Source organism: Pseudophryne corroboree, chromosome 1, assembly GCF_028390025.1.
Source record: "Pseudophryne corroboree isolate aPseCor3 chromosome 1, aPseCor3.hap2, whole genome shotgun sequence".
Classification (NCBI taxonomy): Eukaryota; Metazoa; Chordata; class Amphibia; order Anura; family Myobatrachidae; genus Pseudophryne; species Pseudophryne corroboree.
The window spans coordinates 628,635,576-628,656,578 of NC_086444.1; the positions used below are offsets into that span (position 1 = coordinate 628,635,576).

The following is a 21,003-nucleotide window of genomic DNA, read 5'->3' on the forward strand; positions in this document are numbered from 1 at the left end:
GCCCTACTCTCTGAAGCTAGGTCCTGCTTCTTAGGCTACTGGACACCATTAGCTCCAGAGGGATCGGTACGCAGGATCTCACCCTCGCCGTCCAGTCCCGGAGCCGCCCCGCCGTCCCCCTCGCAGAGCCGGAAGACAGAAGCCGGGTGAGTATGAGAAGCAAAGAAGACTTCACAGGCGGCAGAAGACTCCGTGTTCTTCACTGAGGTAACGCACAGCACTGCAGCTGTGCGCCATTGCTCCACACACCTACACATACTCCGGTCACTGTAAGGGTGCAGGGCGCGGGGAGGGGGCGCCCTGGGCAGCATTTGGGACCTCTTTTGGCAAAGTTAAGCATATATACAGCTGGGCACTGTATATATGTATGAGCCCCCGCCAAAAAATTGCATATTTAAGCGGGACAGTAGCCCGCCGCCGAGGGGGCGGGGCTTCCTCAGCACTCACCAGCGCCATTTTTTCTCCACAGCTCCACTGAGAGGAAGCTCCCCAGGCTCTCCCCTGCAGATACACGGTAGAAGAGGGTAAAAAGAGAGGGGGGCACATAATTAGGCGCAAAAAGCAATATAAACAGCAGCTACTGGGTTAACATTAAGTTACTGTGTTATTCCTGGGTTTATAGCGCTGGGGTGTGTGCTGGCATACTCTCTCTCTGTCTCTCCAAAGGGCCTTGTGGGGGAACTGTCTTCAGAGAGGGCATTCCCTGTGTGTGTGGTGTGTCGGTACGCTTGTGTCGACATGTCTGATGAGGAAGGCTATGTGGAAGCAGAGCAGGAGCAAATGAATGTGGTGTCTCCGCCGACGGCGCAGACACCTTATTGAATGGATATGTGGAAGGTTTTAAATGATAATGTTAATTCCTTGCATAAAAAGTTAGATAAAGCTGAAGCCTCGGGACAGTCAGGGTCCCAACCCGTGCCTGATCCTATGTCGCAGAGGCCGTCAGGGTCTCAGAAGCGCCCACTATCCCAAACTGTTGACACAGATACCGACATGGATTCTGACTCCAGTGTCGATTACGATGATGCAAAGTTACAGCCAAAATTGGCTAAATCCATCCGTTATATGATTATAGCAATTAAGGATGTGTTGCACATCACAGAGGAAACCCCAGTCCCTGACAAGAGGGTGCATATGTATGGGGAAAAGAAGCCGGAGGTAACCTTTCCCCCCTCACACGAGCTAAATGAGTTATGTGAAAAGGCTTGGGAATCTCCAGATAAAAAACTGCAGATTTCCAAAAGGATTCTTATGGCGTATCCTTTCCCGCCAACGGATATGTTACGCTGGGAATCCTCCCCTAGGGTGGACAAAGCTTTAACACGCTTATCCAAGAAGGTAGCCCTACCGTCACAGGATACGGCTACCCTCAAAGATGCTGCGGATCGCAAACAGGAGGTTACCCTGAAGTCCATTTATACACATTCAGGTACCTTACTGAGGCCAGCAATCGCGTCGGCCTGGGTGTGTAGTGCTGTAGCAGCATGGACGGATACCTTATCTGAGGAAATTGATACCTTAGACAAGGATACTGTATTGTTGACCCTGGGGCATATTAAAGACGCTGTCCTATATATGAGAGATGCTCAAAGAGACATTAGTCTACTGGTTCTAGAATAAATGCTATGTCGATTTCTGCCAGAAGGGTCCTGTGGACTCGGCAATGGACAGGTGATGCCGACTCAAAAAGGCATATGGAGGTTTTACCTTACAAGGGTGAGGAATTGTTTGGGGAGGGTCTCTCGGACCTGGTCTCCACAGCTACAGCTGGAAAGTCAAATTTTTTGCCTTTTATTCCCTCACAGCCTAAGAGAGCACCGTATTATCAAATGCAGTCCTTTCGATCACAAAGAAACAAGAAAGTCCGAGTTGCGTCCTTTCTTGCCAGAGGCAGGGGCAGAGGTAAGAGGCTGCACAACACAGCTAGTTCCCAGGAACAGAAGTCCTCCCCAGCCTCTACAAAATCCACCGCATGACGCTGGGGCTCCACAGGCGGAGCTAGGCCCGGTGGGGGCACGTCTTCGGAATTTCAGCCACAAGTGGGTTCACTCCCAGGGGGATCCCTGGGCGATAGAAATTGTGTCTCAGGGATACAAGCTGGAATTCGAAGAGATGCCCCCTCACCGATACCTCAAATCGGCCCTACCAGCTTCCCACCACGAGAGGGAAATAGTGTTAACTGCAATTCACAAATTGTATCTTCAACAGGTGGTGGTCAAGGTTCCCCTCCTTCAACAGGGAAGGGGTTATTATTCGACCATGTTTGTAGTCCCGAAACCGGACGGTTCGGTCAGACACATATTGAATTTAAAATCCCAGAACATATACCTGAAAAGGATCAGGTTCAAGATGGAATCGCTGAGAGCGGTCATCGCAAGCCTAGAAGGAGGGAATTTTATGGTGTCTCTGGACATAAAGGATGCGTACCTTCATGTCCCCATTTATCCACCTCATCAGGCGTACCTCAGACTTGTGGTACAGGATTGTCATTGCCAATTTCAGACGTTGCCGTTTGGTCTCTCCACGGCACCGAGAATATTTACCAAGGTAATGGCGGAAATGATGGTACTCCTGCGGAAGCAAGGGGTCACCATTATCCCGTACTTGGACGATCTCCTCATAAAAGCGAGATCAAGAGAGCAGTTGCTGAACAGCGTCGCACTTTCTCTGGAAGTGTTACGGCAACACGGCTGGATTCTGAATATTCCAAAGTCGCAGTTGGTTCCTACGACTCGTCTGCCTTTCCTGGGCATTATTCTAGACACAGACCAGAAGAGGGTTTATCTCCCGATAGAGAAAGCTCAGGAACTCATGATACTGGTCAGGAACCTATTAAAACCAAAACATGTGTCAGTACATCACTGCACTCGAGTCCTGGGAAAGATGGTGGCATCATACGAGGCCATTCCCTTCGGCAGGTTCCATGCGAGGATCTTTCAATTGTGACTTACTGGACATGTGGTCCGGATCACATCTTCAGATGCATCAGTTGATCACCCTATCCCCCAGGGCCAGGGTGTCACGACTGTGGTGGATGCAGAGCGCTCACCTTCTCGAGGGCCGCAGATTCGGCATTCAGGACTGGGTCCTGGTGACCACGGACGCAAGCCTCCGAGGTTGGGGAGCAGTCACACAGGGAAGAAATTTCCAAGGTCTGTGGTCAAGTCAAGAGACTTGCCTTCACATCAACATCCTGGAACTAAGGGCCATATACAACGCCCTACGTCAAGCGGAGACCCTGCTTCGCGACTAACTGGTTCTGATTCAGTCAGACAACATCACCGCAGTGGCTCATGTAAACCGACAAGTCGGCACAAGGAGCAGGGTGGCGATGGCGGAAGCCACCAGAATTCTTCGCTGGGCGGAGAATCACGTAAAGCGCACTATCAGCAGTGTTCATCCCGGGAGTGGACAACTGGGAAGCAGACTTCCTCAGCAGACACGACCTCCACCCGGGAGAGTGGGGACTTCATCAGGAAGTCTGCGCACAGATTACAAGTCGGTGGGAACGGCCACAGGTGGACATGATGGCATCCCGCCTCAACAAAAAGCTACAGAGGTATTGCGCCAGGTCAAGAGACCCTCAGGCGATAGCTGTGGACGCCCTGGTCACACCGTGGGTGTTCCAGTCGGTCTATGTATTTCATCCTCTTCCTCTCATACCCAAGGTGCTGAGGATAATAAGAAAAAGAGGAGTGAGAGCAATCCTCATTGTTCCAGATTGGCCACGAAGGACTTGGTATCCAGATCTGCAAGAAATGCTCACAGAGGACCCGTGGCCTGTTCCTCTACGACAGGACTTGTTGCAACAGGGGCCCTGTCTGTTCCAAGACTTACCGCGGCGGCGTTTGACGGCATGGCGGTTGAACGCCGGATCCTAGTAGAGAAAGGCATTCCGGATGAGGTCATTCCTACGCTGATAAAGGCTAGGAAGGACGTGACAGCTCAACATTATCACCGTATATGGCGAAAATATGTTGCTTGGTGTGAGGCCAGGAATGCTCCTACGGAGGAATTCCAGCTGGGCCGTTTCCTTCACTTCCTACAGTCCGGAGTGAATTTGGGCCTAAAATTGGGTTCCATTAAGGTCCAGATTTCGGCCCTATCCATTTTCTTTCAAAAGGAGTTGGCTTCTCTACCTGAAGTTCAGATGTTTGTAAAGGGAGAGCAGCATATTCAGCCTCCTTTTGTGCCTCCAGTGGCACCTTGGGATCTTAACGTGGTGTTAAGTTTCCTGAAATCCCACTGGTTTGAACCACTTAAAACGGTGGAGTTGAAATATCTCACGTGGAAGGTGGTCATGCTATTAGCCTTGGCTTCGGCTAGGCGTGTGTCAGAGTGGGCGGCTTTGTCACATAAAAGCCCCTATCTGGTTTTCCATTTGGATAGAGCAGAATTGCGGACCCGTCCACAATTTCTGCCGAAAGTGGTTTCATCTTTTCATATAAACCAACCTATTGTGGTGCCTGTGGCTACTTCTGACTTGGAGGATTCCGAGTTGCTGGATGTGGTCAGGGCTCTGAAGATTTATGTAGCCAGAACGGCTAGGGTCAGGAAAACAGAGTCGTTGTTTATCCTGTATGCATCCAACAAGCTTGGTGCTCCTGCTTCAAAGCAAACTATTGCTCGCTGGATCTGTAACACGATTCAGCAGGCTCATTCTGCGGCTGGATTGCCGCTGCCAAAATCAGTGAAAGCCCATTCCACTAGGAAGGTGGGCTCTTCTTGGGCGGCTGCCCGAGGGGTCTCGGCATTACAACTTTGCCGAGCGGCTACTTGGTCAGGTTCAAACACTTTTGCAAAGTTCTACAAGTTTGATACCCTGTCTGAGGAGGACCTCTTGTTTGCTCAATCGGTGCTGCAGAGTCATCCGCACTCTCCGTTTGGGAGCTTTGGTATAATCCCCATGGTCCTTACGGAGTCCCCAGCATCCACTAGGACGTTAGAGAAAATAAGATTTTACTTACCGGTAAATCTATTTCTCAAAGTCCGTTGTGGATGCTGGGCGCCCGTGCCAAGTGCGGACTTCTTCTGCAATGCTTGTATATAGTTATTGCTTCAATAAGGGTTATGTTATGGTTGCATCAGGGTTTGACCTGATGCTCTGTCATTTGTCATGCTGTTAACTGGTTGTTTTCACATGTTATACGGTGTGATTGGTGTGGCTGGTATGTATCTTGCCCTGGATTACCAAAATCCTTTCCTTGTACTGTCAGCTCTTCTGGGCACAGTTTCTCTAACTGAGGTCTGGAGGAGGGGCATAGAGGGAGGAGCCAGTGCACACCAGAACCTAAATTCTTTCTTAAAGTGCCCAGGTCTCCTGCGGAGCCCGTCTATCCCCATGGTCCTTACGGAGTCCCCAGCATCCACTACGGACTACGAGAAATAGATTTACCGGTAAGTAAAATCTTATTATCTGGCACCTGATGGTCCAGCATCCACTTTTAATCTGGACACATCAGGTACCGGAGTAAATTAGGCTACGGGTAGGAGTTATGCTGTGGTGGAGCTTAGTTATTCTGCATGAGTGCTTGCTTAGTTAGGCTGCAGGGGAAGTCGGGCTGTTTGGGTGCTTGGGGGGAGGAAGGGGGGAGTTAGGCTGTGGTATGGCTGCATGTCAGAAATTAAGTCATGATGCCGCTGATAAGACCACCACTGAATCCACTGATAATACGTCAAAACCGGTAATATGGCACAGTGCTTAAACCAACCGTGCCGGATTATCCGTGTTGTACCTGTATCTTTTTGCCCTTTTCTTGTTTGCTCACAAAAGAAGGGGAAACTGGGCACATGTAGTGGTTAAGCCATGTTGCCATTACTGTTCTTGCGATGAAATCTTGCTCACACTGCCTCAGTTTTACTGTTATAGGTACATAAAGAACTGTTTGTACATGTTTGTGTCATATTGTTAGGCATTCAGTCTTGTTAGTCTACATTCCTATGTTCAGTTTCATTTTAGTAGGTAATGGATGACTTTGAATAATCATATTATCTCATTATGTCATCAGACAATTATTTCAAGGGCACAATACTTTATTAATCTATTCCCTCTAGAAACTGGTATTAGGAAACGTGTTCCCTAAATGTTCGTCTAACGTGCTAAAACAATTTGCAATTTTACTTAAACTATTTGTATAATATTCCATTTTGCTCACCAGATAGAAGAGAAATCCAAGTTTGATGGGATATTTGATAGCTTATTGCCAGTTAATGGCTTACTGTCTGGAGACAAGGTGAAACCAGTACTTATTAACTCCAAACTACCTCTGGATATCTTAGGAAGAGTAAGTGTGCATTTATCTATTAACGTTATGTCTGTATGTGTGTTTTTTGGGATTAGGCCAGTGCTCACTGTTCTGAATGCCCTCCTGTCTCTTTTTCACCTCCCCCCGCCCATCACAGAGATTGAGCCAGCTCTCCTTGTCTTGAGCGGCCACTAGTTTCAGTGCCACCTCCCTCCGTCAGCCGTCTGTAACGGGGATTTGGCTGCACGCATGCAATAATGCATTCCCTCCAAGCCGACCATCTTATATATACGTGTGTGTATATATGTATTTATATGTGTGTATATATGTATTTATATGTATGTATATATATGTATGTGTATATATATATATATATATACATACAGGTTGAGTATCCCATATCCAAATATTCCGAAATACGGAATATTCCGAAATACAGACTTTTTTGAGTGAGAGTGAGATAGTGAAACCTTTGTTTTTTGATGGCTCAATGTACACAAACTTTGTTTAATACACAAAGTTATTAAAAATATTGTATTTAATGACCTTTAGGCTGTGTGTATAAGGTGTATATGAAACATAAATGAATTGTGTGAATGTAGACACACTTTGTTTAATGCCCAAAGTTATAAAAAATATTGTCTAAAATGGCCTTCAGGCTGTGTGTATAAGGTGTATATGACACATAATTGCATTCTGTGCTTAGACTTAGGTCCCATCACTATGATATCTCATTATGGTATGCAATTATTCCAAAATACGGAAAAATCCCATATCCAAAATACCTCTGGTCCCAAGCATTTTGGTTAAGGGATACTCAACCTGTGTATATATATATATATATATATATATATATATATATGGTATGCGAATAACCTACCTCCTGTTGGGATCCTGGCTGTCTCAATACTGATGTCGGGATCCCAACCAGGGTACTATACTGCTGCCTTAATACCGGCGATCTAGGTGATTCCCCCTCTATGGGTGCCGATGTCGGTATCCTGACGTTCCCGACATACCGATTTTATATATATATATATATATATATATATATATATTTGTATGTATTTGGGTAGGTGGCCATGGGCTGCATGCACCCCACCCTATGAGTGGTGAGTGCAGACATTGCACCCCGCTGCTGGGGTGGCGAGCGCTGTGGTTTTCTATATTTATTTGTTTGTGTGTATGTATATGTATATGTGTGTGTTTATGTATGTATGTATGTATGTATGTATGTGTATGTATATATATATATATATATATATATATTTATTTTGAATCCAGAATTGGCGGCAGTCAGCAGACTGTTTGATTCAATTTCAATAACAGTCCTTCATTCCTAAATATTTTCGGAGATCGAGCCCCGTCAGGGACAACAATGTTTGCATGGGTACAGAGTATAAATTAAATTAGCTAACAAATGTAAATGATGTCTTCCTGTGCCCATAGGTGTGGGAGCTCAGTGACATAGACAAGGATGGACATTTGGACAGGGATGAGTTTGCGGTGGTAAGCGCTTTTACTAATGATGGCTATACAGAGCAATCCTTACATTGCTTATTCATTGCATTGCGAATGCTTAGTTCCAAGTCTACATGGTTGGTGTACTGTGTTTATACAGTACATTAAATACAATCGGCAGTTTTATTATTTTTTTCATTTTGTTACTTTGGGCATATATATATTTTTTTGCTGAGTAATGTCATTCATGCATTATTTATTTTATTTTATATAAACACACTAGGATATGACTTTAATGATATTGCATTTCTGCCTTCAACTATTGACTATTGTGATGTATAGAGTGAAGCAATTTTATAATGTATTGCCATGGGATTCCTAGGGAGCTAAATTAATAAAAATCACTGCATCTGGTTAGCTTGCCTGTGGCCTAGAAAGGATTTTTTGTTTGTTTTAGAGTGGTAAAGCTTCTTTAACACTAGATTTACAGCCATATAAGCAATTAATGGGGATAAAAAAATTACTTGCTGTCAAAACCTAAAAACACCAAATGATTAATAAAATGATATGCATACAGTTTTGTTTACCATATTGCATTGTGCTCACTTATGTTTAGACATTAAATTATGTATATTGTGATATTTCTATATTTTTGCAGGCAATGCATCTTGTATACAGAGCTCTGGAGAAAGAACCTGTCCCATCTATTTTACCACAATCATTGATTCCCCCATCTAAGAGGAAGAAAACACCTACGTTTCCTGGAGCAGTTCCTGTTCTCCCTGCTAGCCCCCCTCCAAAGGACAGTCTTCGTTCCACTCCATCTCATGGTAGCATGAGCAGTTTAAACAGTGCAGGCAGCTTGTCCCCCAAACACTCCTCTAAGCCCAGCCAGGTACGGAAGTACAAATCAAGAGATTGCTTTGCTACTGTCACAAAACCCCTATAACCATGTCTGTTTTGGTGTTTTATTTTCAAGCCCGCTGTAAATTGGGTTGTTCCTCTGACAGACAAGATACGCTATGATGACATCTTCCTTCAGACAGATTTAGATATGGATGGATATGTGAGTGGACTGGAAGTAAAGGACATCTTTATGCAATCTGGACTCCCTCAGAATATCTTGGCGCACATATGGTGAGGAGTGTGCAGTCACATCCTACAGTGAATGAAGACAATGTGTGTGTTTTGTGGTTCCAGTAATATTTGTTATCATTTGCTACATTCTGGGTTAAAGTAATAGAAGTAATGAGAATGAACAGTTGATGCAAATGTTTTATTATAAGGTGTAGGCCAAACGTAGATGCTGGAATCAAGTTGGAGAAAGGACCTCTGACGCCAGGGGTAGGAACCATGACACCAAGGGGAGGAGCTAGGCCAGTGGGATAGTTCTTCTACTATCCACACCACCAACTACTCCCTTTAGTAACCCGGTGGTGAGCGTAATGAGCCACCGAACCCGAAGCGTGGCGAGCGTACATTTCCGGTACCATGTTTGGCCATGGCTCCTCCCCCTGGTGATGTCAGAGGTCCCGTCCCCAACTTGGTTTTAGACCTAACTGTGGGCCAAATTGGATTGATCAGCAAGTGCTCCCTGTTTGGTGAAGTAGTATAAAGAGTAGTGCGAGAGTTACACCTGCATACCGGCTGACCTCTTCATTGTGCCTGCCCGACTACATCATCTGCCGCTCTTCGAGACCCAGTGACCCGTTTAGAGGCACCTGCAAACTCGCGGCCGCTAACCTCCACAATACCCGTACCCGTGGCCTGCTGTACCATCTGAATGCCGGCCTGCCCTGGGAGCTGATCCTCACTAGGAGACACGGGTTCGCCTTCACATGCGGGAGAGAGCCTCTCGCCGGGTGGTAATACTGCTTGCAGAGGGGCCGGGATACACTGCCCGCGGTAACTGTGCGGCAGCTACACACAGGCTGCTGTTACTTGCTTCCTGCATGGATCCACACTGCCGGACGGCTGCACAGCATTACCAGGTACTTTTCCCCGCTGCTTCCTTCCTTCATCTGTCTCTAAGGCACGCTGGTGCCCTGTGCTGCACCCATACACGCAGCCCTCCCTGCCTCTTTCCACCTGGAATTATAATAACACCGACACTCATTGCCATTTTACCCTGCCTGGGAACTGTCAGTGCCTGATACTTTTGGAGGATATCACTGGGTCCATTGATTGATTTTACTCTGACATTGGACCTCTGGCCCTGGAACTTTTATTCTACAACCCGTCTATTATTTCTGGCTCACTCTCCCTGAGGTTGGGATTAACAATGTTAACCAGACTTCAGGTTCCACCCACCATGCAGTGAGCTGTGCTCAGCTGTGGCTCCTCTCTGAACCCAGCAACTAATCTTCCACGGCTGTTCTACTGCCTCCACACCGCCTCCGAATCCCCCCCTGATTCCTCTGGTGCCTCCTACCTCCTATGGAAAGGTTTCTTCTGCCTCAAATGCCAGGGAAATCTAATTAAAACAAGGCTGACCGCTGCATCACCGATTTCAAGATGGTGGTCGCGAATGTTACCGCACCGCCGGGTGCAGAAAAGACGCAGCCTGCTGACCGGACCACCCCACCCCCCACCACAGGTACCGCTGATGTCTTTATTACCTGTGGGGAAGGTGGTCCATGCTATCACTGAAGCGATGGAGCCAATGTTTCAGAAGCAGGCTGCCGTCTTGCAGAAGAGTCTGTCCGCTATGGAAGGCCAGCTGACGTTACTATCTCAACGGGTGGCCACTACCGAACATGTTTCTGGGACCAATTTTCAGGAGCTGACTACCCTAAAAGCTGACTACAAAACGCTGCATAAGTCTCATCTGCAGCTGCTGAATAAGGTTGACGACCTCGAGAATAGTCCCTGTATAACAACCTGCGTGTGTTTGGGCTACCAGAATCACTGAAAGTTTCCACTTTGATTACGTTTTTGTTTGAGTTCCTGCTTCCCATGCTTTTCGGTATAACTGACGGGTGTCATGATATGGTAATTGAACAGGCGCACTGTTTTGGGACCACTGAGAAATACCCCTGATTGCATAGCTCAAGTGGTTATTTTCCGGTGCTTCAATTTCATTCACAAAGAAAAGATTTGGTCTGCCTCCGGTAAAACCCGAAATCTGACCTGGGAGGGTCATAAGATTTATATATTCCAGGACTTTTCTACAGAGGTCACCAAGGCGAGGAAGGAATTCTCCCCAGTCTGCCAATACCTGATAAAATGTGGCCGCAAGTTTGCTTTATTATTCCCGGGTTGCCTCCAGTTATATGATGGTGATACCTACAAGGATTTCACTAATACCTCTGATGCTGCAGCTTACCTCCAGGAATTGGGCGACCCATCCTGCTTGGAAGCTCCTCCGTCCCCGAATATCCTTTTCTGCTGGAGACTGATTTAGAGGGATTACCCTCCTGAGTTCGTGGACGGTACTTTTCCTATTATTCTTGGGTTGGTTCATGTTGCAGGTTTTTAATTAGGAGTTCTACGGCTGGGCTCCAGATGGGGTATTTCCCACCAATACCTATCGGAAGTCCTAGTTTACTTAGTATTGCAGTACACTCTTCGTGCTGCGATATTCTCTCTACTTTTCTTCTTTGCTGTTTTTTTGTCCTCCCGATGTTTGTCTCCCTCCACCTCTCCCACATTCGTCTTATTTGATGTAATTTCCATTTTTATTATTTTTGCTGCACTGTGTAATAGGTCGCTGTATTGTTAATGTCTATGAGCTCATAATGGTCCATTCTTTTCAGTCAAACACCCTGACCGTCATCTATGTCCCGCCTTAAGATAGGTTCTTGGAACTTCGGGGGGTTTCTCTCCCTGATTAAACGTAAAAAGGTACTGTTATATTTAAATAAATTGCATATGGATATAGTCTTATTGCAAGAGACCCACCTACTCCCCCCGAAATTGCTAAGCTTAATACCCTAGGTTGGAAAGTACTCACTTTGGCCCCTTTCAACTCCTAAATCTAGAGGAGTAGTCTTGCTGGCAAAGACATCTATGCCTATTTCTGTTGTGTCAACTGTCACTGGTCCTGATGGCCGTTATCTGATTCTAGAAGCTCTGCTTTATGATTCCCCGTATGTATTTTATAACGTCTACGCCCCTAATCGATATGACAAGGTGTTTTTTCGTTCTCTTTTGTCTAAGCTGTACCCATTGCATAATGACAGTTTAATTATCTGTGGTGATTTTAATATGGTTATGTCCCCGTCTTTGGATTGTCAGCATCCTGGGAGGCGAGCCATGCATCCGCCAAAATTTGGTATTACATATGTTTTAAACCAACGTCATTTGACGGATGTTTGGAGAGCTAAGCACCCCATTGACAGCGAATACACCTGCCTATTGGCTGCTCATGGTACTTTGTCACGGTTAGATTATATTTTAGCCTCTGACTTTTTTTTTTTACAAGTGTTGGATAGTGATATCGAACAGATTACCCTTTCAGATAATGCCTTGGTATGGGCATCATTGGCGCTTCATATTTATAGGGGTCCCTTCCGTCAATGGTGGTTCCCTTCCCATCTAGCCTCCTCCTTAAAATTTAGAAATAAGATTGAATCATCGTGGCTAGACTATGCCCATTCCAATGCCGCTCAAGCTGCAGATGACCCGGTGATGTTTTGGCAGGCTTTAAAGGCTGTGCTTCGTGTTGGTGTTATATCTTATGTCGCTGCTGCTCGTAAACAGTTTTTTATAACGTTTCAATCTGCACAGAGGCGCCTTGCTGAATCCTTCCAGAAGTTTAAATCTGTCCCTACCCCAGCCCACAAAAAGTTTTACTTGGAGAGTAAAACGCACTTTGATGCAGTATTGACTGCAATGGGTGATTGGTTCACTTTTCATAGCGATTTTAAATTTTATAAACATGGTAATAGGACTGGCCGACTACTTTCTAATTTATTGGAGGGCCGTCGACCATCTACTCTTATAAAACTGTTGCGTAAGCCAACTGGTGACTATACAACATCTAGTAAACAAATATAGTAGATGTTTTCCATTCATTTTACACTACATTATATACTGCATCGACACCAGATAAGCAGAATTGTGACTCTTTTGGTCGACCATCTCCACACTGCAGTTACCATCCGACTTGGCTGCATCCCTCACTGCTCCGATTTCCCTTGATGAGGTGCAGAAGGTTATCCGTGGTTTTAAAGCGGGGAAGGCCCCTGGCCTGGATGGGTTCACGGAGGAATATTATAAAATTCTCTCTGCTAAAATTGGAGACCCTCTATTTACAATGTACAGTATAACCATATTTTGATGACTAAATCTTTACCATTGTATTTTAATTCGGCAATACTTAAAGCCCTGCATAAACCGGGCAAGGATCCAGAATGCTCCAATTCCTATAGACCCATATCCCTTTTCAATAACGGCTATAAGATTTTGTTAAATTTTAGCGTTGAGAGTCAAATTGGTCTTACCCTCACTAATGCATGAAGACCAGACGGGGTTTATCTGGGGGAGACATTCTACAACCAATATACGTAGGGTACTGGCAGCGGCTCAGTGGGTTCGGGCCTCAGGTACTCGGGAATTAAACACTATTATTTCCTTTGATGCGGAAAAGGCCTTTGAGCTGGTGTCCTGGGATCATTTATACTATACCATGCAAAAATTTGGCTTTACCCCTGATTTTATTGACATTTTGGGTACGTTGTATACCAATTCTTCATCCCAAGTAGTATGTAATGGGTATTTATCTGATCCCTTCCCTATCCGCCGGGGCACCAGGCAGGGCTGCCCGCTCTCCCTGCTACTTTTTGCCCTCGCCCTTGAGCCGCTTGCTATTGCTCTCCGTCAGTCCTCTGTGTTTTCAGGTATCTTGGTTGGATGTGCCGACTTAAAAGTCGCCCTTTTTGCTAATGACATGCTCCTGTTCATATCCGACCCGGCTTCCTCGCTTCCGGAGGTACTCCATTTGATTACCCAATACAGATCCTTTTCGAGATACTGAGTGAATGTAGCCAAGTTGGAATACTTACCACTTTCAGGTCCCCACCACTCATTTGTCGATATACCCGTTCTATCCCAATTACGTATGGCTCGTCCAGCTCTTAAATATTTAGGGATACATATACCACTAGACCCTGATAATCTCTATTCTGTGAATTATTCCCCGTTATTTAAGTCCATTCCAAAAATGTTACAATCTTGGACGTCATTACCTCTTTCATTACTGGGGAGATCAGCAGTACTGAAAAGCAAGTACTAAAATATCATACATCATGCAGATGTTGCCAGTCGCACTTACCAAGTCTGATATGCTGTCCTTCCAGAGGATTTTTGCCAAATTTTTATGGAGGAATAGGAAGCCAAGGTTAAACTACGATGGTCCCGTACTGAGGGTGGTTTAGGAATTCCTGACTTGGGTATTTTTCCGTTGTCTGTGTTTTTCAGATATATCTCAGATTGGCTATTGAACCGTTCTATATATGCTTCACTGTTAGTTGAAAGGGAATTATTTGCTCCTTATACCCTGAGCGCTCTGCTCCATACTGAGATGGCTTCCCTCCCTAAATTTATTTTATCGAGTATATTGTTCAGAGATACTTACTTTGCTTGGATTGCGATTAATTGCAAGTTACACTGTAACTGGCAAATTACTCCTTATTTGCGGATAAATGGTAACCCCTCCTTCATCCCGGCCTTGGAAAACAAGACATTCTCAGATTGGGACCATAAAGGTATTTTATTGGTAAAAGATGTTTTTGACCTGGGAGGGGGTGTGCAAACATTCCAAGCCCTCAAATACACTTTTCACTTATCCAGTAAAAACATGTATAGATACCTTCAATTACGCCACTACGTACAAAGCTTGCCTACCGCATTCCCCCCTACTACTACTGTTGACCCCTTATGGTGTGTACACATGGTAAGATTTTTTCTTTCGATTTTGACTATATAGTCAAAATCGCAAGAAAAGTTAGTGCATATCGCAAGGTGTTATGCCACTTGCGATCCCAACGCGTGGGCCCGCCAGGTCGGGATTGCAAGAAAAGATAGACTGTGCAGGCAAGTCAATCCTTGCTAGATCGGTGTACTATCTAGTTCATCTCACATGTCAATTAAATCTCACATAAGCCAAAATCGTAAGCACACATAGTCCATATCTCAAGAAAAGTTAGTCATAATCGGTGGTGCTGGGCTCCGGGGAGTTCAGGGGAAATCGCAAAGTGAAAATCGGGCATAGCAAGGATCTCACCGTGTGTACACACCATTAGTTTCTCTTATTGATTACTTGAGTACCCACTCTTACCATACTAAATGTTGGCTAACCTTTTTGCTAAGACTGATTCTACCACTATATGGAAGACAGTCCATGATAGTTGGTTGAAAGATATTCTCAATTTCTCTACTATGGAGGTATTGCTACGTCATTTTGACTTTCATTTGTCACTTACGTACTGCATTATTGCAGGAAGTACACTATCGTGTATTGAACAGGGCTTATATTTCCCAGCACCACAGATCTTGTATGGTTGTAGAGGAGACTGGTCAATGCCCTAAGTGTGGCTCACCGGCGGCCACCTTTTATCATAATTTCTGGGAATGCCCTAAAATAAGGCGCTTCTGGAAAACAAAGTGGTAATGTTTATTAATGGTCTCTTTACCCTGTATCTTCAGCCAGATCCTCTGGCCCTTCTCTACTTACATTTTGCTAATTGGGATTTGGGCCCTCACAGTAAAACCATTTTACCTCTACATATTATAATTATAACGGCAGCTAAAAAGGCCATTCTGACTCAATGTAGTCATAAAAGCCCCTCTTTTCTATCTACAGTTCAGCGACTCTTTCTTAAATTCCTTTATTTTGATAGACGAGCATCTTTCCCTGATGTTAAAATGGTAGTTGTCCGATTTTACAAAAGATGGTGAATATATATATTGACTCGCTACACCCTACAATGCAAACCCAAATTTTGCAAGCGTTTGAAAACACTACCTGGTTCTTGCGGAGACGGATCACTTGATTCCCCCTCTCTATCGATGGCAAGCTTTGATACTGTGGATAGGCAGGCCACGCACTACTGTGGTATTTTTCACTGAATGTGCCCATTACAGGCTTTACTGCTTAATATTTTTGTACTCTATTATCCACTGCGATGACTTGATTTTGGTGTGTTTTTTTCCCTACAGTATGTCCCTCCCCCTCATGTTTTTTCCTAGACTTTTTTTCCCCCTTACATCCTTCGTTTTTTTTTTCTCTCTCTTAGTGTGTGTTTTTTTTTTTAATACAGGTTGAGTATCCCTTATGCAAAATGCTTGGGACCAGAGGTATTTTGGATATCGGATTTTTCCGTATTTTGGAATAATTGCATACCATAATGAGATATCATGGTGATGGGGGCCTAAATCTAAGCACAGAATGCATTTATGTTACATATACACCTTATACACACAGCCTGAAGGTCATTTTAGCCAATATTTTTTATAACTTTGTGCATTAAACAAAGTGTGTGTACATTCACACAATTCATTTATGTTTCATATACACCTTATACAAAGCCTGAAGGTCATTTAATACAATATTTTTTATAACTTTGTGTATTAAACAAAGTTTGTGTACATTGAGCCATCAAAAAACAAAGGTTTCACTATCTCACTCTCACTCAAAAAAGTCTGTATTTCGGAATATTCCGTATTTCGGAATATTTGGATATGGGATACTCAACCTGTGTGTATATATATATATATATATATATATATATATATATATATATATATATTTGTTGGATTATTGGCAAGTTTATCTATGATCACCATTCTTTCTTTTGGACATGTATGATTTTATAGTGATTATATTGTCTTTGGATGTTAATCAATATGTCTTTTTGTCTTGTGTCAATATATATCTGCTTGGCATGCTATGTTTTTCTGTGTTATGATAAAAAAGAATCTTAGTAAACAGATTTATAAATAAAATAAATAAAAAATAGTAGTGCGAGAGACTGATGAGTCATCTTCCATAGGGCTCTTGCTGACACCAGGCAAATGGGAAAGTTGAACAAGGACCAGTTTGCTCTTGCAATGTACTTCATACAGCAGAAAGTCAGCAAAGGCATTGATCCTCCCCAGGTTTTGTCTCCTGATATGATCCCTCCAGCAGAGAGGAACACCCCCATACAGGTAATAATTTACTGCCCACAATATTGCATTTCTTGTTTCGCTTTCTGTAGGAAATTGCCAGCAATAAAAAAGCTTGTTAAACTAGAAATCCTAAAAAAAAAAAAAGTTTTGTTACTCAATAGAGAATCCTTACACTTTTTGTTCAACCTGAAGTTTTATAAAGAATTATTTGTTAGTGTATTAATGTGTGACACCTCTCTGGTGGTACAGTAGCAGACTGGTAAGCACTTTAAGACCACTTTCAGACAGAAAACCCGGCAATTACCTGGGTCGTGTTGCCGGGCTCTGTCTGACCCCCTCCCCTCTTCCCTTTCACACAGAGAGAAGCAAGTTACTGGGTCAAGAATTTCGACCCGGTAATTTGCAAACCAACATAGGAATTTTGTCTGTATGAAAAGGTCAACCCGGGTCGACATTCCCGTGTCTCCAACCCTGGTAAATTTCTGGGTCAAAGTCCCTGGAATTTCAACCCTGGTTGACCCTTTCACACAGAAAAAGGACACATGTTTTTCGTGAAATTACCGGGTACTGCTTCACGCGGTAATTTCATGTGTGAAAGGGGTATAAGGCAGTGTTTCTTTAAAGTGGTTATTACATTGCTGGCCAGTTCCTGGGGGTGAGGTAGATTCATTGTTGCAGTACAGTCGTATCAAACTTCAGTACTCTGCAGTTTCTCTTCACCAACAAGCATCATATTCAGTTGATGCAGTTAGTGATCTGTAACTGGGGTCTATTTACTAAGCCTTGGAGTGAGACAAAGTGGACAGAGATAAAGTACCAGACAATCATATCCTAACTGCCATGTTACAGGCTGTGTTTGCTCATGTTTATTGGTTGTTTTAATATTAAACATGTAGCTTAGCTTTGTAGACATCACAGCATACTGTAGTTCATTATTATTCACTGAAGTTCAGATTCTAATAATTGTAGCAGGTGGCCACCAAATCCATATGGCAGGCTAGAAAACCAGGGGTCTGCGTGGAGACCCTGTATAAACCCATTCACAAGGGAGACCTACATGCTCTTAACTTAATAAAATACTATAGGGCTACCCATATATGCCAGTACCTTCTCCTACATTCACTCACGCTGTAAGGTTGAAGGTGGTTATAGTTTTAATATTTTGTCTCCATTGTTTTTATTTTAGACTAAACCACAACATAAACCCACACAGTCAAGTCTTTTCCCTACCCTGTCCTTTCTATAGTAATGTGTAACTCTACAACCAATGGATATAATGTAAACCAACCTCTTCACACCATTATGAAACAACCTTCAAATTCCCCACAGGCTTCAATACCTTTTGCCTTTTCTTACTGGATTCGTCATGATATTAGGTTTTCTACCGACCTCACCGCTCATCACTGTTTCCAACCTTTGACAACATCTAAGCAAGATTTGGAACCCCTCAGTCACAATATTATCAATATCTGCATTTGAGACATTTTTATAATTCAGTAGAAACACATACCACCATCTATCACGGCTCATCCCTCTTAGTGCTCCAATATAAGGGTCTTTTCTCTATCGTCCTAGTGGATGCTGGGGTTCCTGAAAGGACCATGGGGAATAGCGGCTCCGCAGGAGACAGGGCACAAAAAGTAAAGCTTTAGGATCAGGTGGTGTGCACTGGCTCCTCCCCCTATGACCCTCCTCCAAGCCTCAGTTAGATTTTTGTGCCCGGCCGAGAAGGGTGCAATCTAGGTGGCTCTCCTAAAGAGTTGCTTAGAAAAGTTTAGCTTAGGTTTTTTATTTTACAGTGAGTCCTGCTGGCAACAGGATCACTGCAACGAGGGACTTAGGGGAGAAGAAGTGAACTCACCTGCGTGCAGGATGGATTGGCTTCTTTGGCTACTGGACATTAGCTCCAGAGGGACGATCACAGGTACAGCCTGGATGGTCACCGGAGCCTCGCCGCCGGCCCCCTTGCAGATGCTGAAACGAGAAGAAGGTCCAGAATCGGCGGCAGAAGACTCCTCAGTCTTCTTAAGGTAGCGCACAGCACTGCAGCTGTGCGCCATTTCCTCTCAGCACACTTCACACGGCAGTCACTGAGGGTGCAGGGCGCTGGGAGGGGGGCGCCCTGGGAGGCAAATGTAAACCTATTTTTGGCAAAAAATACCTCACATATAGCCTCCGGGGGCTATATGGAGATATTTAACCCCTGCCATAATCCGTTAAAGAGCGGGAGACGAGGCCGCCGAAAAAGGGGCGGGGCCTATCTCCTCAGCACACAGCGCCATTTTCCCTCACAGAAAGGCTGGAGGGAAGGCTCCCAGGCTCTCCCCTGCACTGCACTACAGAAACAGGGTTAAAACAGAGAGGGGGGGCACTAATTTGGCGTAAGAAATATATAAAAAAGATGCTATAAGGGAAAACACTTATATAAGGTTGTCCCTATATAATTATAGCGTTTTTGGTGTGTGCTGGCAAACTCTTCCTCTGTCTCTCCAAAGGGCTAGTGGGTCCTGTCCTCTATCAGAGCATTCCCTGTGTGTGTGCTGTGTGTCGGTACGTGTGTGTCGACATGTATGAGGACGATGTTGGTGAGGAGGCGGAGCAATTGCCTGTAATGGTGATGTCACTCTCTAGGGAGTCGACACCGGAATGGATGGCTTATTTAGGGAATTACGTGATAATGTCAACACGCTGCAAGGTCGGTTGACGACATGAGACGACCGACAAACAATTAGTACCGGTCCAGACGTCTCAAAAACACCGTCAGGGGTTTTAAAACGCCCGTTTACTTTAGTCGGTCGACACAGACACGGACACTGAATCCAGTGTCGACGGTGAATAAACAAACGTATTCCTTATTAGGGCCACACGTAAAGGGCAATGAAGGAGGTGTTACATATTTCTGATACTACAAGTACCACAAAAGAGGGTATTATGTGGGATGTGAAAAAACTACCGTAGTTTTTCCTGAATCAGATAAATTAAATGAAGTGTGTGATGATGCGTGGGTTCCCCCCGATAGAAAATTATTGGCGGTATACCCTTTCCCGCCAGATGTTAGGGCGCGTTGGGAAACACCCCTTAGGGTGGATAAGGCGCTCACACGCTTATCAAAACAAGTGGCGGTACCGTCTATAGATAGGGCCGTCCTCAAGGAGCCAGCTGACAGGAGGCTGGAAAATATCATAAAAAGTATATACACACATACTGGTGTTATACTGCGACCAGCGATCGCCTCAGCCTGGATGTGCAGAGCTGGGGTGGCTTGGTCGGATTCCCTGACTAAAAATATTGATACCCTTGACAGGGACAGTATTTTATTGACTATAGAGCATTTAAAGGATGCATTTCTATATATGCGAGATGCACAGAGGATATTTGCACTCTGGCATCAAGAGTAAGTGCGATGTCCATATCTGCCAGAAGATGTTTATGGACACGACAGTGGTCAGGTGATGCAGATTCCAAACGGCACAAAGGTGTATTGCCGTATAAAGGAAGAGGAGTTATTTGGGGTCGGTCCATCGGACCTGGTGGCCAAGGCAACTGCTGGAAAATCCACCGTTTTTACCCTAAGTCACATCTCTGCAGAAAAAGACACCGTCTTTTCAGCCTCAGTCCTTTCGTCCCTATAAGAGTCATATCTGCCCAGGGATAGAGGAAAGGGAAGAAGACTGCAGCAGGCAGCCCATTCCCAGGAACAGAAGCGTTCCACCGCTTCTGACAAGCTCTCAGCATGACGCTGAGACCGTACAGGACCCCTGGATCCTACAAGTAGTATCCCAGGGGTACAGATTGGAATGTCGAGACGTTTCCCCTTCGCAGGCTCCTGAAGTCTGCTTTACCAAGGTCTCCCTCCGACAAGGAGGCAGTATGGGAAACAATTCACAAGCTGTATTCCCAGCAGGTGATAATTAAATTACCCCTCCTACAACAAGAAAAGGGGTATTATTCCACACTATATTGTGGTACTGAAGCCAGAAGGCTAGGTGAGACCTATTCTAAATCTAAAAAAATTTGAACACTTACAAAGGTTCAAATCAAGATGGAGTCACTCAGAGCAGTGATAACGAACCAGGAAGAAGGGGACTATATGGTGTCCCGAGACATCAGGGATGCTTACCTCCATGTCCCAAAATTGCCCTTATTACTAAGGGTACCTCAGGTTCGTGGTACAGAACTGTCACTA

At 44.7% G+C, this 21,003-nt stretch overlaps 1 protein-coding gene across 8 annotated transcripts in view; it reads left to right on the plus strand.

The window, feature by feature from the left end:
- Positions 1 to 21,003, plus strand: part of EPS15L1 (epidermal growth factor receptor pathway substrate 15 like 1) — a 411,806-nt gene that overhangs the window by 117,869 nt on the left and 272,934 nt on the right. For all 8 annotated transcript variants that reach the window (XM_063914522.1, XM_063914523.1, XM_063914524.1 and 5 more), the window contains exons 7-11: positions 6,159 to 6,284; positions 7,695 to 7,754; positions 8,365 to 8,601; positions 8,686 to 8,843; positions 16,700 to 16,856. In XM_063914522.1, coding sequence (XP_063770592.1) covers positions 6,159 to 6,284; positions 7,695 to 7,754; positions 8,365 to 8,601; positions 8,686 to 8,843; positions 16,700 to 16,856 — 738 coding nt within the window. The remainder of the gene's footprint in view (positions 1 to 6,158; positions 6,285 to 7,694; positions 7,755 to 8,364; positions 8,602 to 8,685; positions 8,844 to 16,699; positions 16,857 to 21,003) is intronic.